Source organism: Melozone crissalis, unplaced genomic scaffold (assembly GCF_028551555.1).
Source record: "Melozone crissalis strain CALT ecotype California unplaced genomic scaffold, PUWL_Pcris_2 ptg000018l_1, whole genome shotgun sequence".
NCBI lineage: Eukaryota > Metazoa > Chordata > Aves > Passeriformes > Passerellidae > Melozone > Melozone crissalis.
In genome coordinates this window covers 15003926-15023462 of record NW_026535796.1, presented here as the reverse complement: position 1 = coordinate 15023462, position 19537 = coordinate 15003926, and the positions used below count along the sequence as shown (strand labels likewise).

Below are 19537 nucleotides of genomic sequence, written 5' to 3'. Positions count from 1 at the left end.
AGGAGGAAGTATCATGCATCATCCATATTTATTATAAGTGCTTACATGGATGCCTGCTAATGACACCTTGGAAATATTTCATGTCCTTGTCCTCATGCTTCTTTCTGGAGTAGGAAGAAGAATACACAAGAATCCAGAAAATAATTTTGAGCCATAGAGAACTAGATACATTAGCACTTTTGTCCTTCAACTGTATTTTTGATGTGCTCTGGCTAGAGCAACTGTTAGAATTCAAAAACTCAGAAAGTTCTTTCTTGATAGAAAACAAACAAGTAGCTTTTTGAAAATAGCATTGAGGTATTTTTAGGTGTATTAGGTATAGCTATGCATGTAAAAATGCATGAGTTTCAATGAAAACTTTACTGTCTATGTTGTGTTTTATTATTATCTTTAACTATTGACCAGATCATGTGTTGTCTATAGTAACTCTGTATCTTTCAATCAACAGAATGAAAAAAATAACCTAAATTCACTACTTGGGTCTTTATCAGTAACATTCTCCTTTGCTGGAAGCTATTTGTTACCATAAGGTATGACAGCTGCTTTAAATCAGCTGCATTAATATAATGACATTTTAAAATATTGTACTACTGGGTTTTTTTTTATAGCTGCCTTTTATATATAGGAACTCTTTTTTAGCTGTCTCAGTTACTATTTTTTTTCTTTTATGTTCTCTGACAGTTTTAATTAAATGAAAATTATATTTTCATATCCTTGAAAACTATCCTAAAAGAATGTCATCAAAGCCCTAGTGCTTACATCAGCAATAATTTTCAGTTGGCACGATATAGCAAATTCTTATTGATATATGGCATGGAATTCTGACTCCACTGAAACCAAATGCAAAACTCCCTAGGGTTTCTGTAGGAGTAAATTTTTACCTATGTCTCTCATAGAACTAGTTAAAAATGCAAGTGTGTGGTGAGCTCATGCATCTAGAATACTGTATCAACTTTTAAGAGTCTGAACAGCTGAACAACCAGGCAGCACTGATGATACTGAGCATTAGAGCCTTTTTGGTAACGTGAAGCAGAAACAGCACAGTAGTGAAAATTGTCATCTGCTAAAGTATTATAAGCTAGCTTTCCTGGATCTGATATGACTTTCACATTAATGTAATAATATTTTGAATTTGGCCAGTGACTTTGACAAGCAGGCTATAAGGAGCCTGTGTAGAGAAGATATTCCATTAAATAAAGGTGTATTCATCAAATTTAAAACCATGTCTATGTGAAAAGTAATCTATTTCTTTTTCTCTATAAGACTTCCTGTAGTATGAAGTTCCAGAGAGATAACATCTATTCTATCTTTATAATTTATGATTCTTGGATTTATAGGTTGTCTGGACAAAAATAGAATAACTCATATATGTTGCCACATTTTCTCACAAATTCCGTTAAAGCCTTGAATTTTCACCAAGCTCCATTCAAAGATCTCTTTGTTAATCATCACTTGCTAGGCAGATCTATATTGCCAATTCTTGAATCAGATGACATTCTGAAAAGATATGCACTGTCTTGAATACCTCAAGAAAACACATTTGGATGGATGATACAGGATTTTGCTAGTATCATATTTCAGCACATATTGAAACACAATATTAAGTTAGTCCAGGATTAATTTAACGTTTGAATGAAATTAATTTGAATAAAAATAAAGCTGGTAAAAAAATTTATTTTGCCATGTTAAAGTGGTTGACACAGTTAAAAAAATGGACCTAGTTCTGTCTCAATATTTTTGTTTCCAGTGCCTGACGGAGCTAGCTTGTTAAAGGATGTTTATTCCCTCTTAAGGTAAAATCCAAATGTCTTCTTATATGTGCACGTTTGACCCTATGATTATGCTTTGTACAAAGATATTTGGGGGTTAATGAACTAAATATTGGAATCTAGAAATGAAAACTTTAGTAATTAGCCACTTTAGAGTGAAACTGGTTTTGAAACATTATTCTTCAACAGTACTGTAAACAACATGAGTCTTTTACCAGGTCAGAAACATGTGTTTGTGAGAGAAAGATTGACACTTGAAAGAATATAGCTAATGAAAATGAGATTTGTAGAGCTTGTATCAGTCTGACCTCATGGCAGAGAAGGTCATGGAGTAGATTGCCTTGAGGGCCATTGCACAGCATGTATAGGACAACCAGGGGATCAGGGCCAGTCAGGGTGGGTTTAGGAAAAGCAGGTCTTGCTTCACTAACCTGATCTCCATCTGTGACAAGGCGACCCACCTAGTGGATCTGGGAAGGGCTGCGGATGTTGTCCTCTTGGAATTTAGTAAAGGCTTTGTCTTCTGCAGCATTTTCCTAGAGAAACTAACTTCCCATGGTGTAGACAGGTGAACAATTCATTGGGTAAAAATTCGGCTAGATAGCTGGGCACGAGGAGCGGTGCTGAATGGAGCTAAATCCAGTTGGTCTTCCCTTTCCTCCTTCAGCTACTGAAGCTAGTTCTCTGAAGGTGAACTGTTGTTCTTTTTCAAGGGCTTTACATTTCCTTAGTTGGATAGCAGCAAATTATAATGAATGTCACATTTTTCCAGTTATACAATCTTATGGAAGGAATTTTCTTTCAGCTTTTATCACTTTAGTAATTTTATCATTATCATTGTTGGAAGGATTGGACTGTGCCTCAAGTGATCCAGACTGATGTCTGTGCCTTGTTGTTTGGGTAGAAGAGTCCCATGAGTTTCAAGTAAGAGTAGCATTATAAATTGCAGTTTCAAACTCCCAAAGTATTTCTTCAGATTTGACATTTATAGTGGCAACAACTTGCAGTAAATACTTGATAATACATGTATTGCATCTGGCCAGTGTGGAGTGTGAAGCTTATGTTTGCAAAGTATCTTATATACACATCCTAAATTTTGGTAAATAATTTAATCCATTATTGCCTCAGTTTCTTCAGCTGTAAAAAAGAATAAATTTGCCTGTCTTTTTCCCAGAGGCCTTGTGAAGGTGTGTTTACGTTTGACATCTAATACAGCAGTCCAGGGAATGATGAATTGACGCCAAAAACTCCCATCGTGTGCAAAGGGCCCTGGAGTCACTATATTCACGCAATTCCCAATAACACAACTCTCAGGTCAAAGTTTGTTGTTCAGATCCAGGAAAATACTTGTAAGTAGTTGTTATAGTCCCCCTGAGTCACCACATAGTTTCACTCTTAATTTTATTTCACTAGCTGCCTCCTAAATTGAATTGAAACATTCTCCCACTTGTGATATTTAAAGGTGTACAAATGCTGTGCACAAGAGAACCTGTGACCTGCTCATTGCCCAGCAGTGATAGAGCTGGTAATAATGTGCTTGCTATTCTGGCTGTACTGCACTTTGGTAACACCTAGGGTTTAATTGAAATACACCCTGACACTGGTTTTGTTCATGAAGCATAGAATGGACATAATTACTATGAATCTACTGAGGGATATTATGGCAAAATGTCGTATTACTAATTTTGGCTCCTCACTCTCTTTGGGGAAAAAAAAAATCACAGATTTCAGTAGAAAACAATGTGCTGCAGTTTCATAGAAGTCCTAAAACAAGTAATTTTCCAAAAAATTAACTTCTTATATTTCTCTGTACCTATTTTTTCTTTCAAAACACTATCACAGTAGGATAATTGCATTGCCCCTAACAGTTTCATATTCCTTCATAATTAAATAAACAGCTTGTAAATTGCAGACCACAAAGTGCCTGTGTTCTACTCTTACCTTAAGGGGTTTCCATAGTTACAAGGACAAGAAGTTTAACCATCATTTGCCAGACTCAAGGCTATTTGCAGCCTTAACTTTTTAACTCATGTCTCTTTTTCTCTTTGTTGCTTTGTTTATTAACAGAATGAGGGAGTAATTTGGACTCAGTTAGCCACTACAAATGCAATGATGCAAAATGGACTCTGGTGCTTTAATGTGTTGTTAGCTGGGTATGTTTTTCCCAGAAGGTATTTTGAAATAATACATATTAACAATACAGCCTGTCGTTATCAAGGTTATGAAACATCTACCAGGCACTTCTTCAATTTAGCATCAAATAATTTAGCAGTTTAAAAAGGAAAACATTCTTCTTGGCATGTCATCATGGCATAGAAGTATTTAGGCAGATACCTATTTTAAATCATACTGCAAAGAAATATCAATGCAGATTTTCCATGGCTGCTTTCATCCCTCAGTCCCCTCTGTTTTACATAATACAAAGTTCATTTGGAAAAACTGCAGTTATTATTGTACAAACTCAATCTTCTCATGCCACTCAAATGGACAATTCTCTGATTTGCTAATATCAAAGTAATCTTCAAATTTTTTAAAATTACTTCAGCTTTTACCAGGGTATCTCTGTTGCCAAATTGTAGAGAGGTATAGAAAACTGCTACTGCATTACATGTTCATCAAACTAAAATAATTTTGTCTTCTTGTGTATGTTATCTGCTGAGGTCCAGAGCTCAGCAAGGCTCAGAGGATGATGTGTATGGGTGACAAGATTATTCAGCATTAGCACATTCAGTAGACAAGTGTAAATATTGTAATTTAGGAAATAATGTTTTGGACTTTAAAAACTAGATTCAAATTTTCTTGGGTTAGTATGAAACTTTCTTAATTGCAGGTATATACTCTAATTTTTTTTTGTTTATTTGTTTGTTTGTTTCTCTTCATTATACTGGCTATATTCATATATGCATTCTTAGGTTTTTCTGACCTGACATTTCCCACATCTCTTTTTATCATTTGTGAGTAGTGAGAAAATTCTGAAAGTAATCAGGGCTAATACCTTGGATTCCATGAGCCTTACACATTTTCACCTTTTCATTTTTTGAAAAGATACAAACTTTAATATTACATAAAGTAACAGATTTTTTGCCTACCAGTTTTGAAATGTTCTAGTACATTTTTTAAAAGGATGTTAATTTACAATTTAATTTTTCCATGTATAAAAATGGATAATATTATACTGGAGCAAAACTAGTTTGTTTGTAATAAAGCATCACTTTACTATGTCTAAATAGATTTTCAATTGCTCCTAAAACCAGAAAATACTATGGTACTTCAAAAAAATGACAAAAAATGAAGTATGACAGAACTAAAACCTGTGCTGTTTTGGACCAGTGCTTTTGAACAGCATATAGTTTTTATTAAGGGTTATTTTGTACTAATTTTGTTATGGTTCTCAGATGCCTTCCTAATATGGATCTGTGATTTTAGTTTGATAATGAATGAAAAAAGAATTAAGAAAACATAGTTTTAGAAATTGTGCAGTTTAATTATTGCTCACTGAGATATTTCTGACATAAGATAGGCAAGTCTTGAATGTCTTGTTGGACTTCCTCTTATATCATGGTTGGCTCATGAGGTGCCATGAAAGACTTCTGTAATTAAGAGAATTTTATTATCCGGGTATTGTAAAATTTCTATTGTTCAGTTGCCCATTTTCCCCTACATAAATATCTGTCCAGAAGGAGCTATAAGATGAAACAAACAACAAAATGACAGGGAAAATATATTTAATGAACTGAATTAGTGAAGCAAAATGGAACTTCACTAACCCAGGGGGATCAGTGATGAGGTAGAAAACCTTTTTACCTTTATGTAATTGGTTTGAATCAAGCCCAAGTCAATACAGAACAAAAGTTCCTAATGTCTATACGGGGTCTCAAGAAAATGAATCCAAATTAACTTTGAAAAGGGACTAGCTAAACTACATTACATCCTTTTATGGACACTCTTAATTGAAGTTACAGTGGCCTTGATTCAATTTAGCTTAAATTAAATTCTAAATAAGAATGTCCACACTAAGATTTAATGCAATAGAATTAACCCACTTAAAAGTTAATTCCAATTAAAATTCTAGAATGTTTCTGGGCGCACTAAAACCAAGCTGCATTGTGGTGGCTTTTATTGAAAGAATTTTAGCTCATTGTGAATAGTTCATAGATTGCTCCTATTCATACAACTGTGAACAGTCTGAACAGAGAAGTTAGGATTGTTCTGTCCTCATCACCCTTGGAGTGACTCCCTGGAGTGGCATCCAGGGAGAGGACAACAAAGAAGTAGTATAATTCCTCTTAAGATATCTAAGTTTGTCGTAAAGGAATATTCATTACTTATTATCTGATGTTTTCTATGAATTTTACAGTGAAATTAGTTTTACTGAGGATACAAACTGCAAATGACGCTTAAAATTATATTTATAAAGAGAAATACCAAACTGATTAAGATTCAAACACTGTAAAATATCTTAATTTCTAGCTAAAATGCAAATATTTTTGCTTGGACCAATGTGCACTCAAATTCTCATTTTTAAAAGGTTTATTTCATGTTCTTTTCTTTTACCTGATGTTAAAGAGAAAATTTTAAACCTTAGGAAGAAATGAGAGAGGAAACATGAAATCATGCTGGAAAATGAGGTGGGTGAGATAAAGCTGTTTTCTGTATAGCAGAACGAAAGACAAGAAGAAAAAGGCAGACTGGGTCAAACTCACCCTTGATTGAACTCCACTGAAATCAGTGTTGATTCAGGAGGATTGAATGTGTCCAATCACATTTAGGTCTTTCAGATCAGTGTCTTAGTGATTCAGTTGAGTCTTGAAAGGCTTGCAGGAGAGAACTAGGAAGTGTCTGTGGTACAGCAACATCCGCTCTGCCTCCTACACTTGAATGCTTCAAGGGGCCACAGAACTATGTCCCAGAGCAAAACAGTGAAACACGCAAAGAGGAGAATAATTTGCATTGTGAGTGTTTTGATTGTCTGGTCTCATGAGTAATCAGTTTGCATTGCAGGGCTGTCTATCTAGCCTGCTTTGGCCTCCACTGTATTTAACTAAAAATAAAATAAAAAACAAATAGATAAAAACTGCTGGGCTTTGAAACCTCACAGGATTTTAGACATTATTGCAATGGCTCCCTTAACTGCTGCTGAGGCTTTTAAAGTCCTATAGCAGTGAAAAGGGAAAGCTAGTTTTTAACAATGTACATAAAGTTACCCAGTTCTATAGTCATAGACATGGGGTTTCATTGTAGATCAATCTACTAGAAGAAAGCCAAACACCTCTGACCAGAGTCAACCCATGAAGAAATAAAAAATAAGATTAGGAAAAGGAAACCATTTTAAAATGGTAAACTTACTGTAAACCGTTTCACTGATTTTTCGTGATGCATTGTAGTTGTCTGTTAAGAGCATAGCATGTGTTCTTTGTTAGTGACAAAAGCATCCTATGGAAAAAGAGAATGCTGTCATTGTACTGTGTAGGGGCAGGGAACAGCATGCAAACTGCTTGCACTGCTCTTGAACTGAGAGCTCAAGTCCTTGAGGGTTCAGCCAGGTGGAAAGGTATTTCCAGAGAGGAAGGGGGGGGAGGTGAGGTGGGCAGGAGATTAGGGTGAGTGAATCCCTGGCAATGTGGTTCCATTGGCCCAACCCTGCACAGCCATATGGGGACACACATGTGAGGCTGCTGGAGCATTTGCAGAGCAGATGTTGGTAGAGCATTTCTGACCCCGGTGGAACTCCCTGCCCACAGCTCAGTCTCTATTCTGGGATGAAGGCTAACCCTCCTGTGTTTCAGTACTTTGTGGAGCTAAAGCATATTGTGTGCGTGTCTACCCTGAAATTCCCTTGGCTGCCATTGCTGCCATTGCTGCCAAAAGGGGATCAGTCTCACGCCCTTGGAGCATTCAGAGTTCCTGAAAAGAGAGTCAAAAGAGTTACTTCTGCATAAGGTCATCCTGGGATTTGGACCTATTTTTACTGCTGTACTCCAAGCTCTGTTCCATACAGAAACTATTTTCAATTCTCTGGTGCTGATGCTACCGGAAGAGACTTCCCAGCATAATTAGCTTCTTGACGCACCTAGCTCCTCTTCACATGTTTGGAATCTGCTGTTTAATTTGCAACTGTAGAGTGGCTTGTTCTCTGAAAAAATGCAGATATCATTGCGAAGGGTTTTTCTCTCAGAAAACCTCTTTAAAAGGGTGTGAGGTACAGCATACATAACTGTGCTATATAGAGTGAAGCAAAGATGAATTTTCTGAATGCGTCCACATATTTGTCAATTTGAAAAAAATTGAAAAAAGTTATTTGAATGCTTCTCATCCTGAAATTTTCTGGGACTCAGCTGAGGGAGAGCTTTTGTGATTTAACAGTTCTTCAGCTGAGACTTAACTGATGAATTTGTGATGATGTAATTTTACTGTGATAGTTTAAACACCTGATACTTGATAAATTCTGTCTGTATTTTCAATGCAGTACGTATAACATCACATCTCAATTTTTTTCATGGCAGGGATACAGCATGAACCAAAGTATGCTAGATCATACTGTATCTTAAACCATATATTGGGATAAAGTCATGGCCTTTGCAGTGCACAGCTCTGCTGCTGAGACAGTTTTTCATAGACCCACAGACAAGACAGAAAGCAAAGCACAAGTTGCCAACAGCAACAGAACTGCCAGCTAAGGGTCACTGGAGCTTGGGGTCACTGGAGCTTGGGGAAATATCTTTGCCACCTGCCATACCTCATTAGGCAGATCTTTGCAAATGGCATGGAAGTTCTCTTCTGTTATCAAAGATCCCCATTACAGGAAAATCCTTCAGCAACCAGAGGGAGCACAGTCACCTTCTCCTGGTAGTATAGCAAAAGGAGAACAAAGCACATCAGACCCAAGATCTCATTAAAAAAAAAAAAAAAAAAAAAAAAAAGTGGGTAATATTACAAGGCCCATAAAGAAGGCACCTCTGCATACACATTTGGCAAAGTTACATTTCAATAGGGTAACCACTGCATTCTCCAAGCTGTCCCCGAGGAAAGCTGCACTGAGCATAGTTGCAGAGGTAGATTAGCTCTGTCATTCCTTGCTTCATCTTCTATACTAGATCTTAAGAGGGCAGAGCTTTTAGCTCAGAGGAAAATGTGTAGTACATTAAGAGTAACAGAGAGTCAGATAAGCTATAGAGAGGACAACATGCACATCAAGTGTCAATTTCAAAAAAAGATTTTTTATTTCTGCAAAAATGGAAAACAAAACGAACAGCTCTCCATATATGTCTGGGAATGTCTATGGCCATAAAGAGAATATACATTACTGTGCTAAAAAAACAGATGACTGTGGTTAATTAGAGCAGTGCCACAGACAGACTAAAGGCCATGTTTGGAAACACATTTGATAATTGTACTGTGTGTAGGGAACCAACTGTACAGTAAGGAAATTCTGAACATTTTAAACTAAATTTTTAGTCTATACAGCAGAGGGCACTAGTGATATTGAATTGACTGTAGAGTTGCTATTTTGATACTAGAGAAATCAAAAAAAATAATACTTAGAAGACAAAGAGGTGTCAACAAGGACTAAAGAAGCTGGTTGATGGTCTGTGTTCCATGTGTGGGCTTGTAAAGCTAAACCTTCAGTGTTTCTAGCATAAATAGGAATTGAATAGCAAATTACTCTAGTACAGAGCTCCAGATGGATCTTCATATAAAGCCCATTAAAATGTTTCCATAACACCCTTCAAGGCTTTAAATTAATTTTCCACTGTTATTTTATGCTGGCTAATTTTTTTTCCAGGGTGTTTCCAAGATATTTATGATTTAAAATTGCCCTGATATGAAATATCTGCATCAAGATTTCCTGATTATTTAAGCTCTGAGCCCTGAAAAACAGCCAACATAAAAGAAAGGATCTTTTTACTACATTCTTCCAGCCACCAGGAATCTTACTGCCATATTTCAGCCTCAGGCAAACCTCAGTGGATGGAAGTGAGGATTAGCAGGGTATTGCCTGGTATATTTTCTGCTGGTCATGGTCACTTTTTTGGATCATCATCTCCCCTGTACTTTAGCAGCACCAAGTCCACTTAGTGTGGTCTTCTCCTAAAAACAGGAGGCATTTTGCTTCCTGTACTATCAAAGAACAGGTCAAAAAGACAAGTAATATAAATAAGACCAAACTTAAATCAAATGGTGGCTGCAAAAGCTAAGATTTGCTCTCACTGCCTCCTGGAAAATGTTACAGAGGGATGGCAATATAGATATTCTTTACTTATATATTAAGCAAGATACAGCTTAGACACAGAAAGATCAAACATACCAATACATGTGAAAACATATCTAGAACTAAGTATTCACATATCACAAAATGTCACAAATCCTGTCTTCAGAATTATAGACTCAGAGAAGCTATCAATTAGTCAGTAACCAAACTTGTATTTGAAGTATGCACAGATTTGAATTTTACAGAAACCTGTCGGTGTCAGATTTCCCTGGAGGTCTTTGATAGATGGTTGTACTGAGGCATATGTTTGATTGAGACATCCCTAGCACAGGACTAGGGAGAACAGTAAATGTAAAAGCCACAGGCGATTTTGGCTCAAGGAAAAAGCTGTTCCTTGTGAATGATTCATTGTTTCAGTCAATAACCAAAAACAGGAAGGATATAGGGAATTTATCATAAGAAGATTAAAGCATTTCTTTCAAAAATCTTTTTGCAACTGAGACATGTAAACACTTTGGTTTTGGTTAGACAACATTTACTGATCAGTCTCATAACTAGGTAATTTATTTGTTGTAATAATGTACTCAAGTAAAATTTATTTTTTTTCCCCCCCATGGAGCATATGCATAGTGATGAAAAGGGAAGATTTTCTGGATGAAGAACTAGGTAAAGGAAATGTTGGGAGATACCCTCAGGTTCAAGTAATTAGAACAGGAGAAAAGTGCCTTGGAGTACTTGCAGCATGGCTTGGGATCATCAGCTTCACAGAGGCTAGAAAAGAGCAGCTGAAGGGACTTGGTGCATTCAGAGCCGGATGTTGAGGGTGCTTGCTCTCCCATGGCCTTTCTTATTTCTCTGTACTGTTTTGTTCTATGAATGTTGTAGTGTTCCTGGTCCTTCAGGGAATCCAGGATACAGGATTGAGACCAGACAATGACAAAAAGAAAGATAGAGAAACTATATGGCATCCTACAAAGCTGGCCTTTAGTAGTGAATTGGTCTAAGATCCCCGTGCCTCTGCAAGCCCAATGTGCTGCCTGTGCCTCACCAGCCTTGTGCACAAGGATAACTGGCAGCTCTGAAGGCAGACATAGCACCCTGTGTTCTCATGCCAGTCTCAGTGAAGACAAAAATATTGCACCAGTGCAATGGTAAAATAATTAGTTTGTTGTGTTTCTGTGTCTGTTTTATTACTTGTTAGTGGAATTCATTATTCAGTCCAAATCCTTAGGGTATAAGTTTTAGAAGAATTTTGAAAATGAGAAAGGAGAAACAAATTACTGCACAAAAAAAAAAATTAAAGGGTGACAAAAATGCTAATACAATCACTTAACTATCACAGATGATGGTTAATTACTAGTCAGCAGCAAAATTCATGGATCACAGGTCTTAACTAAGAACCCTAAAATTGATATAAGGCTCTAATAGAATTCTTTTGACCACAACAGTAGGCTTTTCTTCATAACTCTGTAGGAAAGATGGGAACTGTGGCCTTTTCACCTGCTTTTTGAATATAGTTTCACTGCAGATGGACTTTTACAAGCAAACTTGAATTTTAGTGGTTGGAGTGTTTCTCCATACATCCTGTTCAGCGCCTCTGAAGAGATAAGTGACCTTGTGAGCCTGCAGTGAAAAGGAAGGTGTGTAGAGCAGCGACCCCTCATCCAGTCCAGTGCATCATCCTGAAGCTGATGTTCAGGAGTGCAGGTGTTGGCAGAGGGAAGGGATGGAGGAGTGGGAGCTGTAACATCTAACACTACAGCCACAGGGCTCTCCCGAGCCATGGGACAGAAGTGTAAGCTGCAGAGACAGAAGTGACTTGCTCAAGGTTGCAAAACACATCAGTTTCATGAATCTTTCATAACAAGAATGATGTTTTATAAACAGCACATATAGAGAGATCAAACATAAGATACAACCCAGAATTTCTAGTTCTCTTCACAGTTTTTTAGCCATTCTATTGGTTTTTTCTGCAGTAAATTATTAAAACTGAGATGAGAACACTTGCTAGCTCTGAACCCTTATAACAGGTTTTTTTTTTTTTAAAAAAAGGCAGAAATGAATTCTCAAAAACACATTGTCTGAATATACAATTAGAAAAAAAAAGTTTTTCATTAAATGAATTGCTGTGAGATGAAAGTTAATATATTTTCCTGCTTTGGTGATTTTTTTTGTGGGGTTTTTTTTTTGGCTTTTTTTTTTTTTTTTAATGAAAGGTCTCTATTTTTTACAAAAAATGAATCAATTTGGAGCCTGGAGTGGAAAACTGTTGCCTTATGGTATTTTGTTTTAATGAATATATATGTACTATCCATCTGGGTGCTCTGGGTTATAAATATGTTTTAAGCTTGCTGTAATTTCTAAGACTTCACTTTTGGCTGATTTATAAGAAATTTCATTAATCTCAGCAACAGAGGAATCTTAAACTGAGCAGCAGATTTAAAATGAACTGAAGGTTGGGGACTATAAAAACTGCCACACATGAATCAGTACTGAAGTTCTTAAAATGGTAATGATCATTTGTACTGTGAAGCTCTTTTTTCCCTTTGCAGTAAGAATTTTTTGGGAGTTTTTTCAAGGTGCCAATGAAACTGCCAACCCTGCACCTACAGGGATATTTTTCAGCATTTAAATAAATGGCTATTCTCATTTCTGTGTTCAGTACACATTTGCTAATGAGTGTTTCTCTGCTGCTGGTGCCAAACAAAAGAATTGAAGAGGCCATATTATTAAATTGGATGATGCTCTGTATGCTTCTTTATTTTCATTTTTAATTTTTTTTTAATTCTTATAGGCAAGATCTTGCCCTGTCATTTGCATGACATTCAGTTTTAGAGATTTACTTCGAGCTAAACTCTGATTCAGGAATCATGTTTGTATAGACAGAGATTTTTACTCATTCCAGAAACTTGCTTTTCGTATTATCTGTTCTCTTTCAATGTGTAAAAAAGGTTAACATCTTGAATACTCTGATAATTCCTATCTTAGTAGATTCCTGTGTTGCTAACTTTTGCCTTTGGAGATGTTTGTCCTTTCTTTCAACTCTCCCCTGAGTTACATTTCTTTTCGGTATTCATTGTGTCATTGTGATTGAACTTCTTATCTGCCATCCACCTGTATACACTGTACATTGGAATGTGCAGGATAACTAATGTATGGCTATTTCTTATCTCATTGCCAGTTGCAGCTGACATACATATCTGTACGGAAAAGTAATATTAGAAATTCTACACCTGCTCTCACTATCGAATTTCAAGAAATTGGTAGAGTTGACTGAAAGGACTTGAAAAGCCTTTGTTGAGAGAATACAATTGTTTGAGATTAATTCAATGTTCTCCTTCTCATTTCTTCCTTTCTTTCAGACGATTCAAACTCCAGAAGGACCAACACCAAATAAATTATGAATGTTGAACAAGATGACCTTACATCCACAGCAGATAATGATAGGTCCTAGGTTTAACAGGGCCCTATTTGACCCCCTGCTTGTGGTGCTGTTGGCTCTTCAACTTCTTGTGGTGGCTGGTCTAGTGAGGGCTCAAACTTGCCCTTCGGTCTGCTCCTGCAGCAACCAGTTCAGTAAAGTGATTTGTGTACGGAAAAATCTTAGAGACGTGCCAGACGGCATCTCCACCAACACCCGGCTACTCAATCTCCATGAGAACCAGATTCAAATCATTAAAGTTAATAGCTTCAAGCATCTGAGGCACCTAGAAATCCTGCAGCTCAGCAGGAATCACATCAGAACAATTGAAATAGGGGCTTTCAATGGTCTGGCCAATCTCAACACTTTGGAACTCTTTGACAATCGTCTGACCACTATCCCAAATGGGGCTTTTGTATACCTATCAAAACTGAAGGAACTGTGGTTGAGAAACAACCCCATTGAGAGCATCCCTTCTTATGCTTTTAACAGAATTCCTTCTCTCCGGAGGTTGGATTTGGGGGAATTGAAAAGGCTTTCATACATCTCAGAAGGTGCCTTTGAAGGTCTGTCCAACTTGAGGTATTTGAACCTTGCCATGTGCAATCTTCGAGAGATTCCTAACCTTACTCCGCTTGTAAAACTGGATGAGTTAGATCTTTCTGGGAATCATCTGACTGCCATCCGGCCAGGTTCTTTCCAAGGGTTGATGCATCTTCAGAAATTGTGGATGATACAGTCCCAGATTCAAGTGATAGAAAGGAATGCTTTTGATAACCTTCAGTCACTTGTGGAGATCAACCTGGCACACAACAATCTAACACTACTGCCTCATGACCTGTTCACACCGCTCCGCCTAGAAAGGATCCACTTGCATCACAATCCTTGGAACTGCAACTGTGATATCCTTTGGCTCAGCTGGTGGATTAAAGATAAGGCACCCTCCAACACTGCATGCTGTGCCCGTTGCCACACGCCCCCCAGTTTAAAAGGAAGGTACATTGGTGAGCTGGACCTGAATTACTTCACATGTTATGCTCCAGTCATAGTGGAGCCACCAGCAGACCTCAACGTCACAGAAGGCATGGCTGCAGAGATGAAATGCCGGGCATCGACCTCCCTGACCTCCGTATCTTGGATTACTCCAAATGGATCTGTAATGACACATGGGGCGTACAGAGTTCGGATTGCTGTGCTCAGTGATGGCACATTAAATTTTACCAAGGTAACTGTGCAAGACACGGGTTTGTACACATGCATGGTGAGTAACTCTGTTGGGAATACCACGGCTTCTGCCACGCTGAATGTGACCGCCCTGGATAACCCTGGTTACACCTACTTTTCAACCGTCACGGTAGAGACTGTGGAACCTTCTCAGGATGAGGCACAGACCACAGAGCAGGTTGGGCCCACACCAGTTACCAACTGGGAAACCATTAACATGACAACCTCACTCACTCCACAGAGCACAAGATCGACAGAAAAAACGTTCACCATTCCTGTGACGGACGCAAACAACGGGATCCCAGGAATAGATGAGGTTATGAAGACTACCAAAATCATAATTGGTTGTTTTGTGGCTATCACTCTCATGGCTGCTGTGATGCTGGTGATTTTCTACAAAATGAGGAAACAGCATCACCGGCAGAGCCATCATGCTCCAACACGGACTGTAGAGATCATTAATGTGGATGATGAGCTTACAGGTGACACACCCATAGAGAGTCATTTGCCCATGCCAGCAATAGAGCATGAGCACTTAAATCACTATAACTCTTATAAATCTCCTTTCAACCACACAACAACAGTTAACACAATAAATTCAATACACAGTTCAGTGCATGAACCGTTATTGATCCGAATGAACTCGAAAGACAATGTTCAAGAGACTCAAATCTAAAACATTTATGACATTAAGGGGTGGGGTGGGGGGACAAAAAAAGATGGTTTATAAAACAAATGACACAAATGACTGGGCTAAATCTACTGTTTCAAAAGTGTCTTTACAAAGAAAAAGAAATTTATTTATTAAAAATTCTATTGTGATCTAAAGCAGACAAAATTATGTGTATTCCTCAGAACCTGTTTTTGCTGCAGTTATTTACCCTCCTCGTTCCCGTTTTCCTGCCCAACCTACCCTGACTCCCATTTGCCATATTTTTCATAGGAGATCTTGATTCCCTAAAAGAACTGATCTAGGAAATTTTGTAAGAATTCTGTTACACTTTGGGAATTTTTATGGTGAATTCTAGTGGTGAGATTCGGTCTATTTTGTCACTTTCTCTTTTTTCTTTTGTTTTCTCATGCCCTTTTTGAAATTATTCAACAGAGAATGGAGTAATAACAGTAACTTTGCAAGTGAGAAAAACAAGTAAACCTTTTTTTTCTCCATGTAATGATTTGCTCTGTACTTACCAAAAGCACCATTCTGTGAAAAAAAAGGAAAAAAAGTAAAAAAAAATCAACCCAAAAATTAATTTACTTGTGAAAGCCTATAAAACCCATGATCTTTTAAGCAATTCTAGAACCAGAATTTGTAGTTCAAACACTAAACTAAGATTATAAATAAAATATTGGTTTTTTTCTGTACTTGGACATAGCTCATTCTTAGTGTGGCTTTAAACATCAAAAGTTTGTTAAAATTCTTATGATAATCTGCTCTGATGGTCCAAAACACAATCACTTTAAAGAGAATAATTAAATCATTTTGGATCATTAATGAAGGATATCACAGTTTTCATTTTACTTTGTGAAAACAACATACTGGCAAACAAGGGTGTTTGATTTCTAATGCAAGACTGAGATTGTTCCTTCTAATGGTGTGTGCAATTTTCTCTATCATATCACAAGATGCTTTTCACAATGCCAGAAAAAGTTTTGCAAGGAACTTCAGTTGCCTCCGAATTTATTAGACAAAACTAAAAACTTTTTTCTGTTTTTTACTATTTATAACTGTCAATAAGAAAATTCATCTTTATATCAAAGGTAGTGGTTTCCAGTTCAGTTGTTCTGGGACTTCTAGGCACAAATATGAAAGAAGCTTAGCCATAATAATACCTGTCATAAGAGCTGTATCCCTATGTGCAAAATCAAATCAACATTCTCTTCATGGAGTAAATCACAGGAAAAAATCTGAGGATTTTGGTTTAAAGAATAGAAAGAACAAAGTCAGATAAATCAGAGGATATTTTAAGTTACTGTAATTTGCATGACAATTAGGCTCTTCTGTAGAGTACCCAGTTTCCATTAATTTAAACTCAGACTCATGTACCATAGGGAAATGCACACCCTCCGTCTTTCTGTTTATATATGTTTAAATCTCTGGATTTAGCTCATTGGTATAGGACTGGTGTATACTGTGCTTGCTGAAAGCTAAAAGGAAAGCTTTCCATAAGAAAACCCACTTCAGGACATTGTGTTCTTCCAAGCAGAAATTATGCCAAATTAAACTTTATGCATTGGCAGCTGAACAGAAGCATTTTAAGATTATTCAAATTAGGACCAAAAAAAAGAATCTTATGTATGATTTCTGAATGCCTTTTCACCTGTTCTCTTTCTTAACCACCCAAACTGGGGGTTTCTGGGGCCTTGTGCCACATAAATAAAATTCTTAGCAAAATCTGTTTGCATCTTTCTAGTATGGAACAGCATGCAGGATGAAGATCCCACTGAAAAATATACTTCTATTCTGTAAGTTTAAGATGGAATTCTGATAGGTTGAGGAGGTAAACATCTCCTGTTGGATGCACAGTTCTCAAGGTTGCAAGTGAATGTTATAATATGAAGGCCTGATTTAAAGAGGACACAGTGGAGATAGGTGACAATGAATCACACCCTGCAAGGAGTCTGATAACTATAATACCGAATGAAACCCAAAGTTCTATAACAATCTCTAAGAAACATTGGGCAAGGCATTATCCTTTGATGTGCTACATGAAAAATAATATCTACTCAAAGGGAATTTTAATAGAGGGCAAAGATGGACCTGAATGTAAAATATTGCAGCTGTGATTCTTAGGTTTCCCTGTTTCTTCAAAGTGCAATCAAGAATTTCATTGGTGATTTCCTTTAAGCATTGTGATAGATTCTGTACAAAACTACTACAGTTGCACATTCCTATGTATTCTTTGCCCACCTGGCTAGGAACAGTCTGTTCATGGCAAATGCTAATCTGAAAATTGAAAAACAATTCAATTCAGGAAACCTAAAGCTGGACAATTTAAATCTGTAATTAATGGGTTTATGTTAACAAATTATGGCTATACTAACCAATATTTGTGAAAGCAGTTATGGTCAACATGGTTTTATAAGCACATAGTATTTTACTAAGCCCTAAAGTAGGTTAGTAGGAGGCCTATAAGAAAACAGGTATAGTTATTGTCAAGTACAACACTGGGCTAGTGACAATCTTTGATCCTTTTTGCAGTAATACAAAATATTATCAGTGACTGTTTTAAACCATATATTAATTCTTCCTGAGTGTTAATCCAGTTTTATGGGCTAATCAAAAAATCAGATATTTCTGCTTGCTCATAATAATCATAAAGGAGCATCATTGGGGTGTGTTTGGTTGGGTAAGTATATATCTGTTACATGTCTGTGATATTAGGTATGATTTTCCCATCATGTTCCCTATCCTTCTTGGAACCACAGATATTATTTCTGATTCCTTCCTACTTCTACAAAACACTCAGTACTTTTGCAGGTGAATTAAATACCAGGGTTAGCAAAGATCACAGTTTAAATTATGAACTGAGTTCTGTAATAAAGTGAAAGGAATGCTGTGCTCTCTAGTTTTGATGATCAAATCACATGCCAATGTCTCCTGTTACTGCTCCAGAGACAACAATGTTAAGAAAGAAGCCTCTATCTCCTGTATGACAAAGCATAACTGACAAGAATTCTAATGAAATTTCCCTTGCAGGTGACCACGTTGTGTGTTATGTAAAGGGATTGTGCAAAAAAATTTGTGTTCTTGATTATGATCTATTGCTTTCTAGTGGGCTCATGAGAAATGATGGTTTGTTCTTCAGTTCATTTGATGGAGTTTGAAGATGTTTATCTGCTGTCCTATGCAAACAGAAATTGCAATGCATTTTCTTTCTGGAATTTTCATCAAGTCTTGCTAATCCTCCCATATGCAGAAATAACAGGTGTAAAAGCAAACCAAGTCAGTTCCATTCAATTCATCATAGAAGATGGACATTTTATTTTCCTTCCAAAAGGGCTAAATGTATGAAAAGTAATAGATTAATTGTATTTTTTTGCTAAAGTATTCTAACACATTAAAAGTTATATTTAATTGTTTCAAGATTCCCTGTCCCACTGACCCAGGTTAATTACAGAATTAGAGAAAAGACAAGTAAATTAATATTGTACTTTATTATACCAGCTTTGTAGTCTTAGGAAAATGTTTCATAACAGCTGTTACAAGCTTTTATATGTCAGGTAGACCATTAATATAGTCTTTTCAACGAGGGGCAGGGAAAATCTCTTCAACTTTTTCACCGCACTCTAAAGGTTATATACCATTTTTACATGACCTAAATAGATTATTTTTTAAATTCTCACTGTTTTTCTTTAAGACCAGAAGGTGAAGGTCTAAGAAATATTAGGAGCTACCTTGCAATTTCATACCAAAAGAAGTAAATGAAGAAATAATTTATCCTTATCTTCTAGATTTAACAAAAGCAGTTAGTCTTTAGTGCCTGGGTTTCTGTTTTTCATTGTAGAACAATTTAATTTATCTTTTTCTCATTTGTGCAGGTGTTTTCAAGAAAAATCTCATTTCTAAAATTTAATCTGCAGTTAGTCCAAAGGTAGTAGTGGACATTTTATTACAGAGGTGATATTATATATTAGTATTATAAAAAACTAACACATGGAGCCACCACTATTGACATAGCAGCGTTTCATCAGCAGAAGATGAGCTTGGGTAAATTCTGTGAAGCCTACCAGGTAAATCTGAAATTCCTGTTAGTCCTGCAACCTCTCTTATGGGTTGGGTGCCTTGTGAGAACACTGTGGTTGTATCTAGTTTGTGGATGGAAGAGCACAGCAGGGCAGAAGAGAATAGGGTTGGGAATAACTTCATTGACAGCTCCCCACTTAAGAGCATAGATACAGCAGTAATCAGCA

General features: G+C 36.8%; 1 protein-coding gene across 10 annotated transcripts in view; it reads left to right on the top strand.

Annotated features, from left to right (window-relative positions):
- Positions 1-15988, top strand: part of LRRC4C (leucine rich repeat containing 4C) — a 483012-nt gene extending 467024 nt beyond the window's left edge. For 9 of the 10 annotated variants that reach the window (XM_054275195.1, XM_054275201.1, XM_054275194.1 and 6 more), the window contains one exon: positions 13341-15988. In XM_054275195.1, the coding sequence (XP_054131170.1) occupies positions 13383-15299 (1917 nt within the window). In that variant the 5' untranslated portion in view covers positions 13341-13382 and the 3' untranslated portion in view covers positions 15300-15988. Of the gene's footprint in view, positions 1-12412; positions 12488-13340 lie in introns of those variants that run through there. The other variant, XM_054275203.1, reaches the window with a different exon arrangement.
- Positions 15989-19537: the final 3549 nt, after the last annotated feature.